At 44.2% G+C, this 16,461-nt stretch overlaps 1 protein-coding gene across 3 annotated transcripts in view; it reads left to right on the top strand.

Moving 5' to 3' along the window:
- impg2a (interphotoreceptor matrix proteoglycan 2a) overlaps window positions 1-15,123 on the top strand; it is a 152,445-nt gene extending 137,322 nt beyond the window's left edge. For all 3 annotated transcript variants that reach the window (XM_086006950.1, XM_086006951.1, XM_086006949.1), the window contains 4 exons: window positions 991-1,192; window positions 2,663-2,742; window positions 8,082-8,152; window positions 12,781-15,123. In XM_086006950.1, coding sequence (XP_085863076.1) covers window positions 991-1,192; window positions 2,663-2,742; window positions 8,082-8,118 — 319 coding nt within the window. In that variant the 3' untranslated portion in view covers window positions 8,119-8,152; window positions 12,781-15,123. The remainder of the gene's footprint in view (window positions 1-990; window positions 1,193-2,662; window positions 2,743-8,081; window positions 8,153-12,780) is intronic.
- The last annotated feature ends 1,338 nt before the right edge of the window (window positions 15,124-16,461 follow it).

Here is a 16,461-nt window from a genome sequence, read left to right on the forward strand (position 1 = left end):
CAACCTGCCGGCTCAGCACAGGGTCCAGACGATTCCTCACAACCGGCGAGCTGCCAGTGGAGCACCTGTTGAGGACCCAATTTGGGTGGAAGTTTAAAATCCACCCGCATTGTTTCCTTGAGCAGTTTTCATTCCTTACCCCAGAAGACCCAATTAAGACTGGTTAATTTATCCTCTAGGGGAAAGACTGACAGTAAACATCAATTGAAATGACATAGAATGTACAACACAGAAACAAACCATTCGGCCAACTGGTCCATGCTCCACACAAGCCTTCTCCAACCATCCAATCAACACATCCTTCTATTCTTTTCTCCCTCATACGTTTATCCAACTTCCCTTTAAATGCATTTATGCTATTCGGCTCAACTACTCCTTGTGGTAGCAAGTTCCACATCTAATCACTCTTGGGTAAAGCAGTTTATCCTGATTTCCCTATTGGATTTATTAGTGACTATCTTATATTTATGCCCCTTAGTTCTGGTCTCGCCCACAAGTGGAAACATCTTCTCCATGTCTACCCTATCAAACCCTTTCATAATCTTAAAGACCTCGATCAGGTCAGCCCTCAGTCCTCTTTTCTAGAGAAAAGAGCCCCAGCAAGTCCAATCTTTCCTGATAGGATTTGACCGCTCTGATTTCTTTATATTTTAAATCTAACATGCTAATATTTAATCTCTGCAATTATCATTCAGATTCCAAATAACATTTTGTTGTATTTTCTCCAATAATGGCCTAAGATTATCTCTTGGTCCTCATTTGTTTCCTAACAAATAGATTTAACTGTACGAGACAAATCATCTTTCAATAATATGCTCACATTTTGCCCTTGATTGACAATATAACTCTCTAATGCTGCCCTTCTTATTCAGTTGGTCCACAAACACTTTAGAAAAATGTATTTGTAGCCTTAAGTATTATTTGCATTGTTTGTCATTACAGTCTAGTGTGCTAAAATATTGACAAAAACATGTCCCACTCCTCCCCTAGACATGGTGATAGCCTGCAATCAGTGGAGAATGGGACAACATATAATCCTATGTACGAAAGCGATGCCACAACTGGATATAGTCACTACAACAGACGTTACCCGCATAAATCCTCACACAGCTCAGGCAGTACAGAGGTATCTGCCAACTTCAGCAGCGATGAAATCCGACACCTCTATGAGCATAGTGAACTTAGCAAGAAGGTAGGAATTGAAGTAGGATGTAGAAAAATGAGAAAAGTCTGTTGTGTAATAGCTACTTATTTCACATTGCAATCACTGCAGACTTTAGTCCCAGGGCTTCATTTTATTTGAGCTGCTACATAGGCTCCCGGTTAAGCAACGCCTCGATTTAAAAATTCTCGTCCTTGTTTCCAAATCCCTCCATGGCCTCGCCCCTCCCCATCTCTGTAATCTCCTCCATCCCTATAACCCTCCGAGAGATATCTGCGCTCCTCCAATTCTGGCCTCTTGAGCATCCCTGATTTTAATCGCTCAACCATTGGTGGCCGTGCCTTCAGCTGCCAAGGCCCTAAGCTCTGGAATTCCCTCCCTAAATCTCTCTACCTCTCTTTCCTTCTTTAAGATGCTCCTTAAAACCTACCTCTTTGACTAAGCTTTTCGGCATCTGCCCTAATATCTCCTTACGTGTCTCGGTGTCACATTTTGTTGATAACGCTCCTGTGAAGCACCTTGGGACATTTTACTCTGTGAAAGGCACTATATAAATACAAGTTGTTGTTGTTGTTATACCCTGAGGCATGCAATGGGGTACAAAAATTTAGGCTGACACTCCAGTGCATTACTGAGGGAGTGCTGCACTGTCGGAGGTGCCGTCTTTCGAATGAGACGTTAAACCGAGGTGCTTACTCAGGTGGACGTAAAAGATCCCATGGCACTATTTCGAAGAAGAGCAGGGGAGTTATCCCTGGTGTCCTGACCAATATTTATCCCTCAATCAACATCACTAAACAAAACAGATTATCTGGTCTGTGCGCAAATTGGTTGCCACATTCCCTACATTACAACAGTGACTTCAAAAAGTACTTCATTGGCTGTAAAACGCTTTGGGACGTCTAGTGGTCATGAAAGGTGCTATATAAATGCAAGTCTGCCTTCCTTCCTTCCTTCCTCTTCCCTTCCCATCCCACCCCATCCCATGTTTTTGTTTGTAAGCATACATCATTTAAATGTAATCTTTAATCTATATTACAAATCAAAGTACAGCCATTGTGGGAGCTGTCATTCTACAATTGTAAGCTCAGTGCAAGTTATAAAATTCAGGTATGATTCTCTATAATTAAGTTCTTCACTAAAAACAACAAAAGAGTGCCAGATAAATCTGGTCAAGCTTTATTTTTCTGCAATGGAGTTACATTTTTGGGGACTTTACTCCAGATATTTTTCTTGGTCAATTATTCACAGGATAAACTTGTTGGGCTATCAGGTGAGCGTTCTCTAAACTTTAATGCTTGGTACCCTTGCAATCAAGTAGTCTGACAGAATTAGTTTTAACCATTAAAGTTAAAATACAGCAGGAGCATATAGTCATAAATATAGCTCAACAATCATAAAATTCCTCCCATATTTGTGCCCATTTGTAGCAATGTATTGGGAACTGAGATCAACTCATTGATTAAGTCCCTCTCTGTGTCTTTGCTGTTGGTATTTTAGGAAATTCAAGACAGACTACGGATAATAGATCTATGCACTAAGGATCGGCAGTTTGCAGAGTTTGTGCGACAACATCACGTGTAAGTCACGTAGACTGTGTTCATCTTCAAAAGTTTTACAATCAAATGCTACAAATTCGATGTGTCTCAGGGTTAAGGGATCCCTGGCTGAACTTTACCAAACTCTACACTGGTGGAGGAATCAAGAATTAGCAGACATAATCTTAAAATTAAAGCTAGGCCATTTAGGAGGGAAATCTCAAAGCATTTTTTCACAACAAAGTGTTGTAGAAATCTAAAATTCACTCCCTCAAAAGGCTGTGGATGCTGGCACAATTGAAGCTTTCAAGATTGAGATTGATAGATTTTTGTTAGGTAAGGGCATCAAGGGATATGGAGCAAAGGCGGGTAAATAGATTTGAGGTACAGATCAGCCAAGATCTAATTGAATGGTGGAGCAGGCTGGAGGGGCTGAATGGCCTACTCCTGTTTCCTGCATTCCTATGAATTTTTTTTATTAGCAATGCTTTAGCTAGGATCTAGTTTTTTAGTGAAGTAAAAACTGCTCACAAAGTGCCATTAGTGGCATTTTACTTGTTAGGATACTGTAAGCCTCAAAAAGACTATGCAGCACAGACCACAACCTATTTACTGATGTAGCTGCCACAATCCTAGCTATAGGCAGCGCTGATGCCCTCCATATATCACCAGCAGATCAACTATAAGCAAACTGGTTGGTCACTGTAAGTTGTGGACCGGTGATGAGCAAAACAGATGAGACACTGTTAGAATAAAAACAACCTAAATTTGAATAATCTCCAGTGCTTATATATATTCTAAACTCTATGCACCTAACCTTAATCCAACATACCTGACCAACACTATAGATCTTGAGGAGCCCCTCCAGTCCAATAGAGTCAACTCAACCTCTGATTATAGATATCAGATTGCCATCTTCCCCATGAATTTCTAGATTAAATTTCTCCTCATATCTTTTGTATCCAGATAACTTGCAAAATGCTTCAGTAAGCATTACTTCCCCAATTGCTTTCTATACCAGTCCTCCCTTATATTACAGTTTCATAGCAAAGCCATTTTCTTCAGACCAAGCATCTCCCCTCATCCAGAACAACTTCTGTGACCAGGATCTCCCTGATATTGGATTCCCCAGTGGTTTTTCCAACTAATCATAATTTTCTACTGAATTTGTATCATCTTATGTGATAAGCAAAGTCCTGAGATTGCCAGTAAAAACAACCAAATCGTATACAGTGGCCCGAAATTTGCAGTGGGTAATGACGGAGAACTGGCAGCATTTGCCATCATTACCCCTGTGAAACTGACCGCAACTTCAAGATGTAGCGCATGCACATATAAACACGGAAATCCTGAAGTTGCGGTCAGTCATTCACTGTTCTGACACTGGCTGCGCTGTGGACCCCCCCCCGCCCCCCCCCCCCCCCCCATAGCCGGCAATCAATATAATCAGTGAAACTGCCAAAAACTTGGGCTTTTCTGCGGTAATATCTCTGTTAAATACCCGATTAAATGTTAAGCCTTGTTGCAATAGGTGTGACTGAGGCTTTAACAGTGTATTGACTGGTAAACAAATGTTCAGGCCCTGAAAAACTAATTTTTATATTTGTGGAGTGTCAAATTTCTCAATTATGATAAAAATTACAATTTAAAAAAAAAAAAAAAAATCTTTTTTTGAGGTTTGTTCCTGATATTTCAGCTTCCACCTTATCCCCATGTGAGAGTCCCAGGGGGAGAAATTTGGTGGCGCCCACTTTGGGGCGCTATGTGCAACAGCGCCACGCGTGTCGGCACATAGCGCCACGTAACTGCAGACCTCCCTCCCCTGATTAAAGGGGAGGGGCCTAGTGCTGTGTGCACTGGGGCCCTGCTGGACCACCGGGGAGTGGGGTGCCGGGAAAACAGCTCGGCATTCAAGAGGAGTGCCAGCCTGAGCAATCGCAGCCGGCACCCCCAAAAAAAGGGGAAGGGGGCAGATGCTGGCAGTCGGCCAAAAAAAAATGGCCGCCCGACAACTGTCCTTTAAGTAGTGCCGCCGCGGCTGCAAAAACACCACCCTGACCCTGTCGGACATATTGGCCCCAATTTTCTCCCAGCCGTCGGGCGGGTTTTCAGGCGGGCGGGGGCCGAAAATCGCAGAAATAGGGGGTCGTGACCCCCCCGCCCGATTCCCCGCCCCGCCCGACTTTCGCCCCCATGTTTCAGCGGGACCCGAATCAGTCCCGTCCGCCGCAGGCAGGAATGATCGGCGGGAGCCTAATGATCAATTATTAGCATGTTTAATCCTATTTTCAAGGGCCCTTGCAATTTTCTGGCTTTCTCCACGTAAAACACGCCTGGCGGGAACACCGCTGATGAAACCTGGCGTGAACAAAGTTGGCTTGCTTGCTTTCAGCTGCAGGTCAATCAGGACTGAAGAGATTTAAACAGGCAGCATTTGCAGGCTGCAGGACCTTGTTGCTGAAGGCTTGGGGCAACTTTTTGAAGGCTTAGGCACAGCTGTGGAAGGTTGGAGCCTCACACACTTCTCCAGTGTGAGCTCCTGGGAAGCCCCTCTCACCACCCTAACTCAGCGCCTCCTCAACGGAGGCATCTGCCAGAAGCATGGGAGGCCTTTTGTTCCTTCCCTTCCTGGCATTAGAGGATCTCCAACAGCAGAGGAGACTGGAGCAACTCCAGCAACAGCATCACCAGCAACAGCAGCACCAGCAGGAGCGGCAGGCTGCGGCTCAGCGACCTGGGGCAGCACAGGCCAGAAGGGGCCAGCGCATGGAAGGCCGTTGGCACAGGAGATACCCCCCAAACAGGGTCTACAGACACAGAGTCAGCTACCTCAACATGACTGAGCAGCAGTGCCAGAAGCGGCTCCGACTTTCACGAGAGGTTGTGACTGACATCTGCGCAATGCTGCAGCAAGACCTGGAGCCCAGAGCACCAGGTCCACACTACTTACCAGTGGCCATCAAAGTCACCACCACACTCAACTTTTATGCCTCAGGCTCCTTCCAGGGATCAGCAGCAGACATCAGCGGCATCTCCCAGGCGGCCGCACACACTTGCATCACGCAGGTAACAGATGCCCTCTTTGCCCTCGCGCACAATCACATCCATTTCACCAGGGATCGCGCAAGTGTGACGGCGCGAGCGCTTGGATTAGGTCAGCTGGCAGACTTTCCAAGGGTGCAGGGCGTCATTGACTGCACACATGTGGCCCTTAGGGCACCCCACCGCAATCCAGGAGTTTTTGTCAACCGCAAGGGCTTCCACTCCCTTAACATTCAGCTGGTGTGTGACCACAAGGAGGTGATTTTGCATGTCTGTGCCAGGTTCCCTGGCAGCTGCCATGACTCCTTCATACTGCGCCAGTCTACTGTGTCTCCGCTATTCAGTCCGCCAAGCGAACTTCAAGGATGGCTACTTGGAGACAAGGGATATCCCCTGCGCTCTTGGCTAATGACGCCGTTGAGGAGACCAGCCAGCGAAGCTGAGGAGCGCTACAACTCCAGCCACATTACCACCAGATGCATTTTCGAGCAAACCATCGGATTGCTGAAGATGCGCTTCAGATGCCTCGATAGATCAGGTGGAGCCCTACAGTACTCATCAGCCAGGGTCTCCAAAATCGTCGTGGTATGCTGTGTGCTTCACAACATGGCACAGCGTCGTGGCTTGCCAATTCCGCAGAACCAAGAGGCTCCTCACAGAGCCGCCTCGGATGAGGATGATGCTGAGGAGGAGGAGGACGGAAACGAGCATCCTGCAGAGGCTCGCCAACCAGTGACACCAGTGCGCGAGAACATTGCTGGGCGGAATGCAAGGAACGCACTCATCCTGGGCAGATATGCGTAGCCTGATACATCAAACACTGCAGCCTCACTGCTTCTTAACTGACCATGGACAGTGGCTCATGCCTACACTTTCTTACCTATTTGACCAGCTTGCTGACATCTGCAAGTTATCCTAAGGCCTCTATGTGATATCCCCATTCGCCAAATGACAGACGCCATAACTGCAGCAGCTGCCACCAGATTTTTTATGTACAGGAAAATGATGGCATTAAAACTATTTACAAGACTGGATGGTGGAATAGTTATGTGAATGTGAGCATAGAGAGAAACGGAATGGGTAAGGGTGCATGGATGTGACTGTGAAGTGGGATGTGGAGGGAGAGATTGCTGAAGCCAAGTGCTGTTGGGGAAAGGCAATGGGGATCAGGTTGAGGGTGATGGAAACTTCGTACTTGCTTTCCCTGTGCGGTGAAGGCCATGGAAGCGCTTCCTGCACTGCATCCAGGTGAGATGGGTGACTCCCAGAGAGTTTACCTCTGCTGCCACCTCCATCCAGGCAGCCCTGGACTCTTTGGGAGGCCTCTTCCTCCCTGAGCGAGGGTAGAGGACCTCCCCGTGGGCCCTAACCCCATCCACCAAGGTCTGCAGTGACGTCTCGTTGAATTTGGAGGCAGCTCGGGGTCTGGCACTGGCCACAGCTGCTGCAGGCTCCTCTGCCATCTGTATGGTTCGTTTGGAAGCCAACAGAAGAAGCAATGCTTGCTGTGGACCTTGAAAGCACCACGAATGATGACATCATACTGTGGGGCTTTCTGACTGGAAATGGACAATTAGCAAGGCTGCCCACACGTTGGAACTTAATTGGCCACTTGAGGGAAAATTGCGTGCAGCTGGCTGACCCATTTTTTTTTGGGTCGGAACCCCACATTCGGGGAACCTGCACATTTCCCGCACGATCCAGAAAATCAGGCCCAATGTCTAGCAATAGGTTAGGGGGAGCAGCCCAATGTTGCGGCCGGGGGCGCAAGCAGGGCGATGCACATGTCGATAACGTCATCGCCGGGGGAGCTAACGGGAGGCGCAAAGCAACCCAATTTTTCCTCTTTATTTTGCTCTCTGTAACATTTTTTAAATGTCTGTATAAAAGCAACTTCTCACTTCCTGGTTTCCTATCTGTGAGAATTCTGCAATGTGATTGGCTGCTTAGACAGCTTGTTGAGGTCACAGCAGCATCGCACTAGGAATCCCCACTACAGAGTGCTGCAATCAATTGAATGTCGAAAAAGACTAACTTCTCGCCACAGAGATTGCGAGATCTCTGTGGGCAGCTTTCTGCAGGGTCAGCGGCGAGCGCCTTTGCTTTGCTGCTGACCGCAAATTACGGGCCAATGTTAATTTAAAGAAAAATAATTGAGTTGTTAAAGCAAACGCCTTAGAAGATTCATTTTCAAATAGGTCCAGATACAACTAATACTGTAGAACAAGCTCAGGTTTATTGTGGAGCTTTTGCATGAATAGTCAGCATGGCTAAACAATAGTGCCACATTGCTGTTACTTGTTTTATTGACACTTTTGCATAAATTCTTTCTCCACTAGGGCCATGGATAATACCAAAACAAATCCTACAAGCTAGTCTCTCAGAAGAAGTAGAAGAAAACCATGAAGGGGTAATAATTCCAGCTTTTATATTTTGTGAATATTTTATTAACATATTTATGCTCATGTTCTCCGTGGAAAATAAGTGTTTAAAAGCAATAGGGGAACAGAGGGATCTGGGGGTACAGATACACAAATCACTAAAAGTAGTGACGCTGGTTGATAAAGCCATAAAAAAAAAGCAAACAAAGCACTGGGGTTCATTTCTAGAGGGATAGAATTGAAAAGCAGAGAAATTATGTTAAACTTGTATAGAACCTTGGTTATACCACACTTGGAGTACTGTGAACAGTTCTGGTCTCCATATTATAAAAAAGGGTATAGGGGCACTGGAGAAGGTGCAAAGAAGATTTACCAGAACTATAACTATCAGGAAAGATTGAACAAACTGGGGCTCTTTTCTCTAGAAAAGAGAAGTCAGAGGGCTGACCTGATAGAGGTCTTTAAGATTATGAAAGGGTTTGATAGGGTCGAGGTAGAGAAGATGTTTCCACTTGCGGGCGAGACCAGAACTAGGGGCCATAAATATAAGGAAGTCACTAATAAATCCAATGGGGAATTTAGATGAAACATCTTTACCCAGAGAGTGGTTAGAAGGTGGAACTCGCTACCACAAGGAGTAGTTGAAGTGAATAGCATAGAGGCATTTAAGCTAGATAAACACATGAGGGAGAAAGGAATAGAAGGATGTGTTGATAGGGTAAGATGAAGAAGGGTGGGAGAAGGTTTGTGTGGAGCATAAACACAAGCATGGACCAGTTTTGCCGAATGGCCTGTTTCTGTGCTGTAAGTACTATATAATACTGTATAAAGGTATCTCTTTTTATGTTATTTCAAGTTTTAAAGTCAGAAAATGCTGGAAATTATGCAGCATCTGAAACAGATTATAGCTTATGATATCACATGGAACTCTTCATCAAAATTTATTCGGCTAATTTTCTTTCCTCCCACTCCTGCCCCTGCCCCCGCATCTGAAGCAAGCAGGCGCAACATACCCAAATTGTCCCTTGCCAGCCCCTTCCACCTGGGTGCGGGGGAGGAAAGTCAACCGCTGCTGTAGGCCTAATAGATAATGACATCCATCTTTGGGACTTTTTGGCCGTTGTCCAGAAACACCAGCCAGAAGGCTCTCTGCTACATGTGCAGGACAAAATAAACAAAATTTTGGCCTCCATCTGCTTTCTGCCTGCCATTCTCATCCTCCAATCTGAGTGGGCTGGGAAAAAACCTTAATGCCTACTTTCTGTGGGTGAACCTCAGTTGGGGTTTCGGCCAAAGAGTGACCTAGGAAAATGAAATGTGAGGTGTCTTGACTTCATTCCTGCTTTCCTGCTTAATTTCAATATTTAAGCCTGTTGTACACACCAGTATTCTGCTTTCCCCTCAGAGGAACCCCTAGAAATACTGGTGCAATTTAAATGGGGTAGAGACCCAGCTTCTGCCTCTGCCCTTTTTTACTCTGCTTTGCAGCAGGAAATAATGACTTGAATAAGGATGTGAAGAGGTGAAGCAGTTTAGGAAGGGATTCCAGAGCATGGGGCCTAGATGGCTGAAGGCACCAATGGTTGTGGTGAAGGATGGAGGATGCACAAGAGGCTGCAGTCAGTGAAACAGAAACATTGTGGGTTGGGCTGTAGTGCTGAAGGAGGTTACAGAGAGAGGGAGGGGCAAGCCTACAGAGGAATTTAAAAGTAGGATAAGATTTTAAATCTGAGGACCAGGAGCCAATATAGGACCATAGGCGGACCATGAGCCAACGGAAGGTGTTGTGGTTTAGGATATGGATACCAGAGTTTTGGATGAGTTATAGTTTATGCCGGGTAGAGGATGGGATGTCGGCCAGGAAGGCATTCAAATAGTTGCGCCTGGAGGTGACAAAGGCATGGATGTGAGTCTCAGCAGCAGATGGGCTGAAGTAGAGATGGAGGTGGGCAGTGTTATGAAGGTGAAAGTAGGTGGTATTCACGGTGGAGAGGATACGGTTTGGAAGCTCGGCTTGGATTTGAATAGAACTGTGAGGTTGCGAACAGTTTTGACCAGCCTGAGACAGTGACCAGGGAGGAGGATGGAGTTGGTTGCAATGGTACAAATTTGTGGTGGAGGCTGAAAATGATGGCTTTGGTCTTCTTAGTATTTAACTGCAGTAAATTGCGGCTCATCCAAGACTGGATGTCAGACATGCAATCTGACAGCACAGAGACAGCAGAGGGGTCAAGACAGGTGGTGGAGAGCTGGAGCTGGTGTGGTCAGTGTACATGTGGAAGCAGAGTCCATGTCTGCGGAAAATGTTGCCAAGGGGATGCAGATAAGGAAGAGGAGGAGGCCAAGGATGGATAGGGATGAGCAGCAAAGCCACTGGTACAGATGCTCTGGCTACGATTGGATAGGTAAGAGTGGAACCAAAACTGTTGGTAAACTATTTTTTGTACTTTGCAATAGTGACTATGCTTCAAAAGTACTTAAATGGCTGTAAAGCACTTTGGGATGTCCTGAGGTTGTGAAAGATGCTAGATAAATGCAAGTTTTTCTTTCTTTTAGACTTACTCCACCTGACTTAGCTCCCCACAATCAAACTGTAAAATGGTGGCCCTGTCTGAAGTGCTTTCCTATAGGCCACCAATGGCATAGAATTAAAAGAAACCTCTTAGCCTGTTCCACAAAAGCTATGGCCGGGATTTTACTAACCTCGGTGGATCCATGACAGGCGATGTCAGTGGCGGGTCCCGACCCCACGGCTGCCTCCATCCTGCTCTGTAAAATGAAATTCCCCTGATAGGGCTTGTTAAGCCCGCCTAGCACGTCTCCCGGCCAATTAGAGGAAGCGGGTGTGGTGATGTCATTTGATGACGTGTCATTAGCCGGTTTCCTTAAAGGGACCATGGCCAAATTTATTTTGACATTTGTGCTGTCAGTGTTCTACAGCATTGAGGTGCTGCAGACACTGACCAGCACTGCACATAGACACCCAGGCTCTCCCATGACTCCCTCCGTATGCTTATGGAGGGAGTCACAGCACGCAGGAAGGTTCTCTTCCCTTCCCATGGGCGGAAGAGACCTCCCCAGGAGATCAACACAGCCTGGTTGCTCATTGCAGAAGAGGACACAAGCAGGGATGTGGTCAGGAGGACCTGGGTGCAGTGCCGCAAACATTTAAATGATCTCAGTAGATCACGAAACGTTAGTACAAAGCCACACTCAGCCTCATCCTGCTGCGCCTCTCATCACATCCCCATCACTCTGCCTTCCCTACCCTACTCCTGCACATCCTTACTCACACCAACTTACCTTGCACCTCCACCCATCCCTCTCTATCTATATTATCACATACCTATCTCACTAGCCACCCCTCACACTCACCCTCATCCTAGTGCAATCATGCCAACTAACAACACACAAGGGTAGGCACTTGGGTTTTTGAAGCAATGTTCATGTAAAGTTTCTGTTAATGTGGTGTCAAGCATTGAAACCTTTATTTTCAACACTTTGCTTTCTTGGACAGATTTGTATGCACCTTTGGAAGTGGCTCAGTGAGTTGCAGTGAATGGTGAGACATAACGGTACTGCCCGCAATGGTGATGAGTGTGAAAGGAATGGCTTGGCCATTGTAGGGATGCTTTATGGCGTTGGTGTGGGGTGGTACCAACCTGGTGTATCATGTGGTAGCCAGGGTGTACAGCATCAAGTGAAGTAAATCTGGCCATGGTGAGGCCATCCCTGGCCTCCCAGGCAGCAATGTGCTCGGGTGCTGATGCTCTGTGTCCTGCGCAGCATCAGTTGATTGCAGAGAAGGTTGGTGGTGGTGTTGGTGCTTTTGGTGTGCCTGATGATAATGTTGGAGCTGATTGTGGTGGGATTCTGAGGACCAAGGTGAGAGAGTATAAAGGGCACCCATGCTGATGTAATAGATGGCAGGTGAAGTAGAGCTGACAAGCGATCTATCAACGGTGAGAGTGGTAATAAGGTCAGACTGGATGGAGACTTGTGTAAAGACTTGCAGCATGGTGAATCTATTGTGGAAATGCAGTGAGCAAGAGCTTGTGGCTGAGGGAAGATATCTCTGTAAGGTGGGAGCTTTTACTGTACATTTGAAGCTGTCAGCTCAACAGCTGATTCAATGGCCACTGAACTCCCGCCTCAGCTTGACAGATGTGGTCCACAACCAGCGTGGACCCCGTGGGCGAGCTGTCAAATGCAAAGAGTAAGCTGAAAATCATTTTTAAGTGGCTCTAAACAAATGACTAATTACCTGCATTTGGTTCCCCGCTACTGTGTGTTGGGTCTGTTCAGCGCTGACAGACCCGCCATCAGGAAAGGCACATGGCGGCGGGTTCACAACGGGGTCCTGACCCGCTGTGGGAAAAAAAAAACACTTTCCCACCCGAGCTGCCATCGATCACGCCCACTGACCCCCAGGAAAATTCCAATCTATAATTTTTTGCCAATTCAGCACTTTGGTATCTAAATCCGAACTATAACATTTTAATTTTTGAAAGTATCAATTATTCAGTTTTCATCTGATCTGTTCAAAAAAGAACTGGTATAATAATTTGTTCACAGCATTGGTTATCTGCACAGTGTGGAATAGTAAAGATTAAATTGCACTGCATCGCTGAAAAATGAACGCCTTGTCTTTGTACAGATTGCTCAAATCTTCTATCAATCATACCTTCTACCAGTGACAGAAGAGGCAGAGAAGAAACATGAGAGTTCAGGTGCTCACATGATCATTGTTACTGTGGTAACAGGAACAAATCTGTAATTTTGAATAAAATTGTTCTGTAGTTGTATCATTTTATCAACTTTCTAAATGAATCTAACATCGATCAAGTGGTGCAATGACAGTTGCAGCATGAATGTATTATATTTTCATTGGCTTTGTGGGAAATGGAGGCTGAGTCTAAGGAAAATTTCTTACAGATATTTAGAGGCAATAAGATTCTGTGCATGGTGGCTTAGACATTCGAGTTGTGAATTTCTTGGGGATGCGGGGGGTGGGGGCGGGGGTTGCGAGGTGAGGTTGCAGAACATTAAGTTAGGTATTGGGTAGGCCTAAAGAAAGATTCTGAATGGTTAAGCAGCACTGTAAAATGATAGCTGTAGTTTTACTCAGTTGGATAGTGATCAGAAATGGAAACCATGGCCGATTTTCCCCTCCCGAACCCAGAGGTGCTGAGGCTAATTTTAGTAGTGCTATCTTGCCCCGTCAGAGACCAGCCAACTCAATTTAGATTGAGATCAAACCTAGGATCTTCTGGGCTTGACGGCTGTTAAAGCTAAGGTTTATAGGGATAATTAAATATAAGATCCTGCCATGAACTGTGATTATACTATTAGTGATACCTTTTTACGATTGTATTCAAAAGCAAGGTGACTGATTTTATACTTCACAAAATTACAAAGCTAATGGTTTCCCATATCTGAAAGCTAGAAAATGCATATATAATTAAAAATATATATTGCACAACCAATCATTTCAGAAAAATGCAGTATGCAATACAATTTTCTTCCACTGCTATAGTTTAAATACTGCTCTGATTTTTATTAAACTACACCTCTGTAGGATGCTTTATACATTTTAATAATGCATCTTAATATGTATGGTTATTATAGGGGGTTTATGAAGTGCTTGCATTGTGCCACATTTATAATCCATTCCATACACACGTCTAGAATATGCAATAGGCTTATTGCTTTCTAAAAAAAAAACTTCATCATGGACAAGTTATATTTGAAATACTTATACCTAATTAATGCAGTTTATTGCCTCGCTTATTTTAAATAAAGATGAGAAGCAGTATGGACAATATTAGCAGGGGGTGAATCTCTTGAGCTAAACTGTAACCTCTTGCATTTACAAATAATTCCTCCCCTCCATGAGAACTGACAATGCCTAAAACTGTCACCACTTGCTTATGTGCTTAAATTATACACATAACTGCTCAGAGTATTAAGAATATTAATGAATATGCATACAAAAGAAAAGTAGCAGAAAACTGAAATGATGGAAAAATAATAATGGGTTTAATGTAGTTAAGCATTAATATACTAGGATTATTCTGTATCAATGATAAATTAGCGCTAGCTTTATGGTAAAACCTATTTTGGTAATTCAATGGATAATTTAGGAATTGTAAATAAAAATATTGAATGTCATAAGTTTAGTTAATTGGATTAAAAGTAGGAAAGATTTAGATGTAATATATCTTTCCAAGAAAAATTTATTGACTTTTAATTTTTACTTCGGCATCTAATAAATCTATTACAATCATTCACCTCCAGGACATCAGTCACTGCACTCTAAAAGTAATTAATTGTGTGAAATGCTTTGAGATGTTTTGATGACTTGATAAGGCACTATATAAATGCAAATTTTTTCTTTTCAAGTGTAACTTTTTTTGTTCCACAAAATATAATAAATGCTTTGTAAAATACAGCTTCTACCTCACATCTGTATATAGGTCAACCCCCTCTGTTCATATACTTTATATGCAATAGCCTAGCGGTCACTCTCAGGTACCTACACACTTAGAGGGCTTTTAAAAAAAACCTACTGTAAGAATTGTAACTTCTGCATCAGATTTTGCTACCCCACGAAAGGAAACAAAATAAAACTTTTTGAGGGCTTTACATTTTTGTTTGTAGAGACAGTAAAATGATTATATTATTTTCACAAACATGTTTTAGTACTTTGTGAGGTAGAAAAAGAGGGTGTAAAATAAAACTGCAACAGTATAATTTGCAGAATGTGATCATTGCAGTACTGTGTTCCATACATACGTAAATAAAGTGATGCAATATATTAGAACTGAAAATAGAGCAAAAATGTGATGGGTCTGACCTGATTAATGCTGAACAAATCATTTCTGTAGCCAAATAAGGTCCAGTTCTACTGAAATATGTTGTTGTCCTTAACTGAATTACTTAACTGTGCATTTGGTGCACGCCATCTATTTTTGTTAAAATAAAATCTTCTTAATACCTGCTTCTTGTCTCATCAACGTAACACTTTGGTATTTTCAGTTATGGATAATTAAATCTATTCTGGTTTTCCTACAAACATTATCTGCATCATTCAAACCATGATTCAGGAGCCCCGTACAGGCTGTGAGCCCTGGCAATTAAGCCCACAAAGAGCAGGCAAATCATAGAAGCTCCCATAGAAAATCTCAAGGCTAGAAGAAACCATGGCCTGGATTTTCTGCTGCCGCATCCTTTGTGGCAGGACTTCCACTTGCTGCAAGGATTTGCCTCAACCCTGACCAGTTTTCCACAGGTCCTATGAATGTTTAGGCGGGCACCGCAGAGGTTGGCTGCAATATGCCTCTGTGTGGACAAGTGAAGATCGAAAAAAAATATGAAAATTGTTAAACCAACTCTTAAACATACGCAATTTTAAAAAGCCCCTCTGCCTCCTAAAGTAATGCTGGCCACCAGTGTTTCTTGCACTCAGCGTTGTTATGGTACAAATGACAGAAAAGTAATTGGATGATGTATTTCCCTTACTTGCATACTATTACAACATGCCTGCCCGAATATGGGTGAATATATTGTATGTTACCTGCCACTTCTGCTGGGAAATTTCATAACTGTAAAAACAGCGAAGACCTGACAAAATGGGTCCACAACACGTTTCCCGACCCAGTTCTGAAAATATTTGGCAGAGGAAAGGTGGAAAATCCAGGCTGGTAGGTCCATCTAGTCTACCTTCCTGCTGTCCTACCAGTTATAACCAATAATGTTTTTCTCTTGAAGATACTTGTAGAATTTGACCTTGAGCAGATCTATGCAAGTTACTTCTTCAACCTCTGTTGGTAAGCTATTCCAAACTTTATTTCTATTTCTGCTTATATTTATTACTTGCTGATTTGTCCTATTTGAATTGCATGTCATGGTGTCTTGGAAAGGGCTGCTTTTAGTGCTGCTGGCTCATTGATTGACAATTGTGCGTGGTCCCTTTAAGAAAACTGGCAGATGATGCGTCATCAAATGACGTCATCTGACTGGCTTCCTTTTAACTGGCCGGCAAGCCCGCAGGGTGGGTTTAACAAGGTCAATCAACGTAAACTCGCATCCGTGGGCCGGATGCAGTTGGGGGCGGGACTGGAAGCTGGAAACCACCTGACCCACTCCCAACCCGCGCCCATTTGTAAAATCGCGGCCCATATGCAGTGATTTAACTGGCTCTTAATTGGACCCCTCCGCTTTAGTGCATAGAATCTGACCCCCATTATTACTAACAAGGTGAATCGTAGCAGTTAGCAATCAGGAAATATGCACTAAACTGCACTCCTGAGATTTGCAGCTGCTTTTCTTCCAATTA

Source organism: Somniosus microcephalus, chromosome 14 (genome assembly GCF_052327205.1).
Source record: "Somniosus microcephalus isolate GS21.2 chromosome 14, FLI_Smic_1.0, whole genome shotgun sequence".
Taxonomy (NCBI): Eukaryota; Metazoa; Chordata; class Chondrichthyes; order Squaliformes; family Somniosidae; genus Somniosus; species Somniosus microcephalus.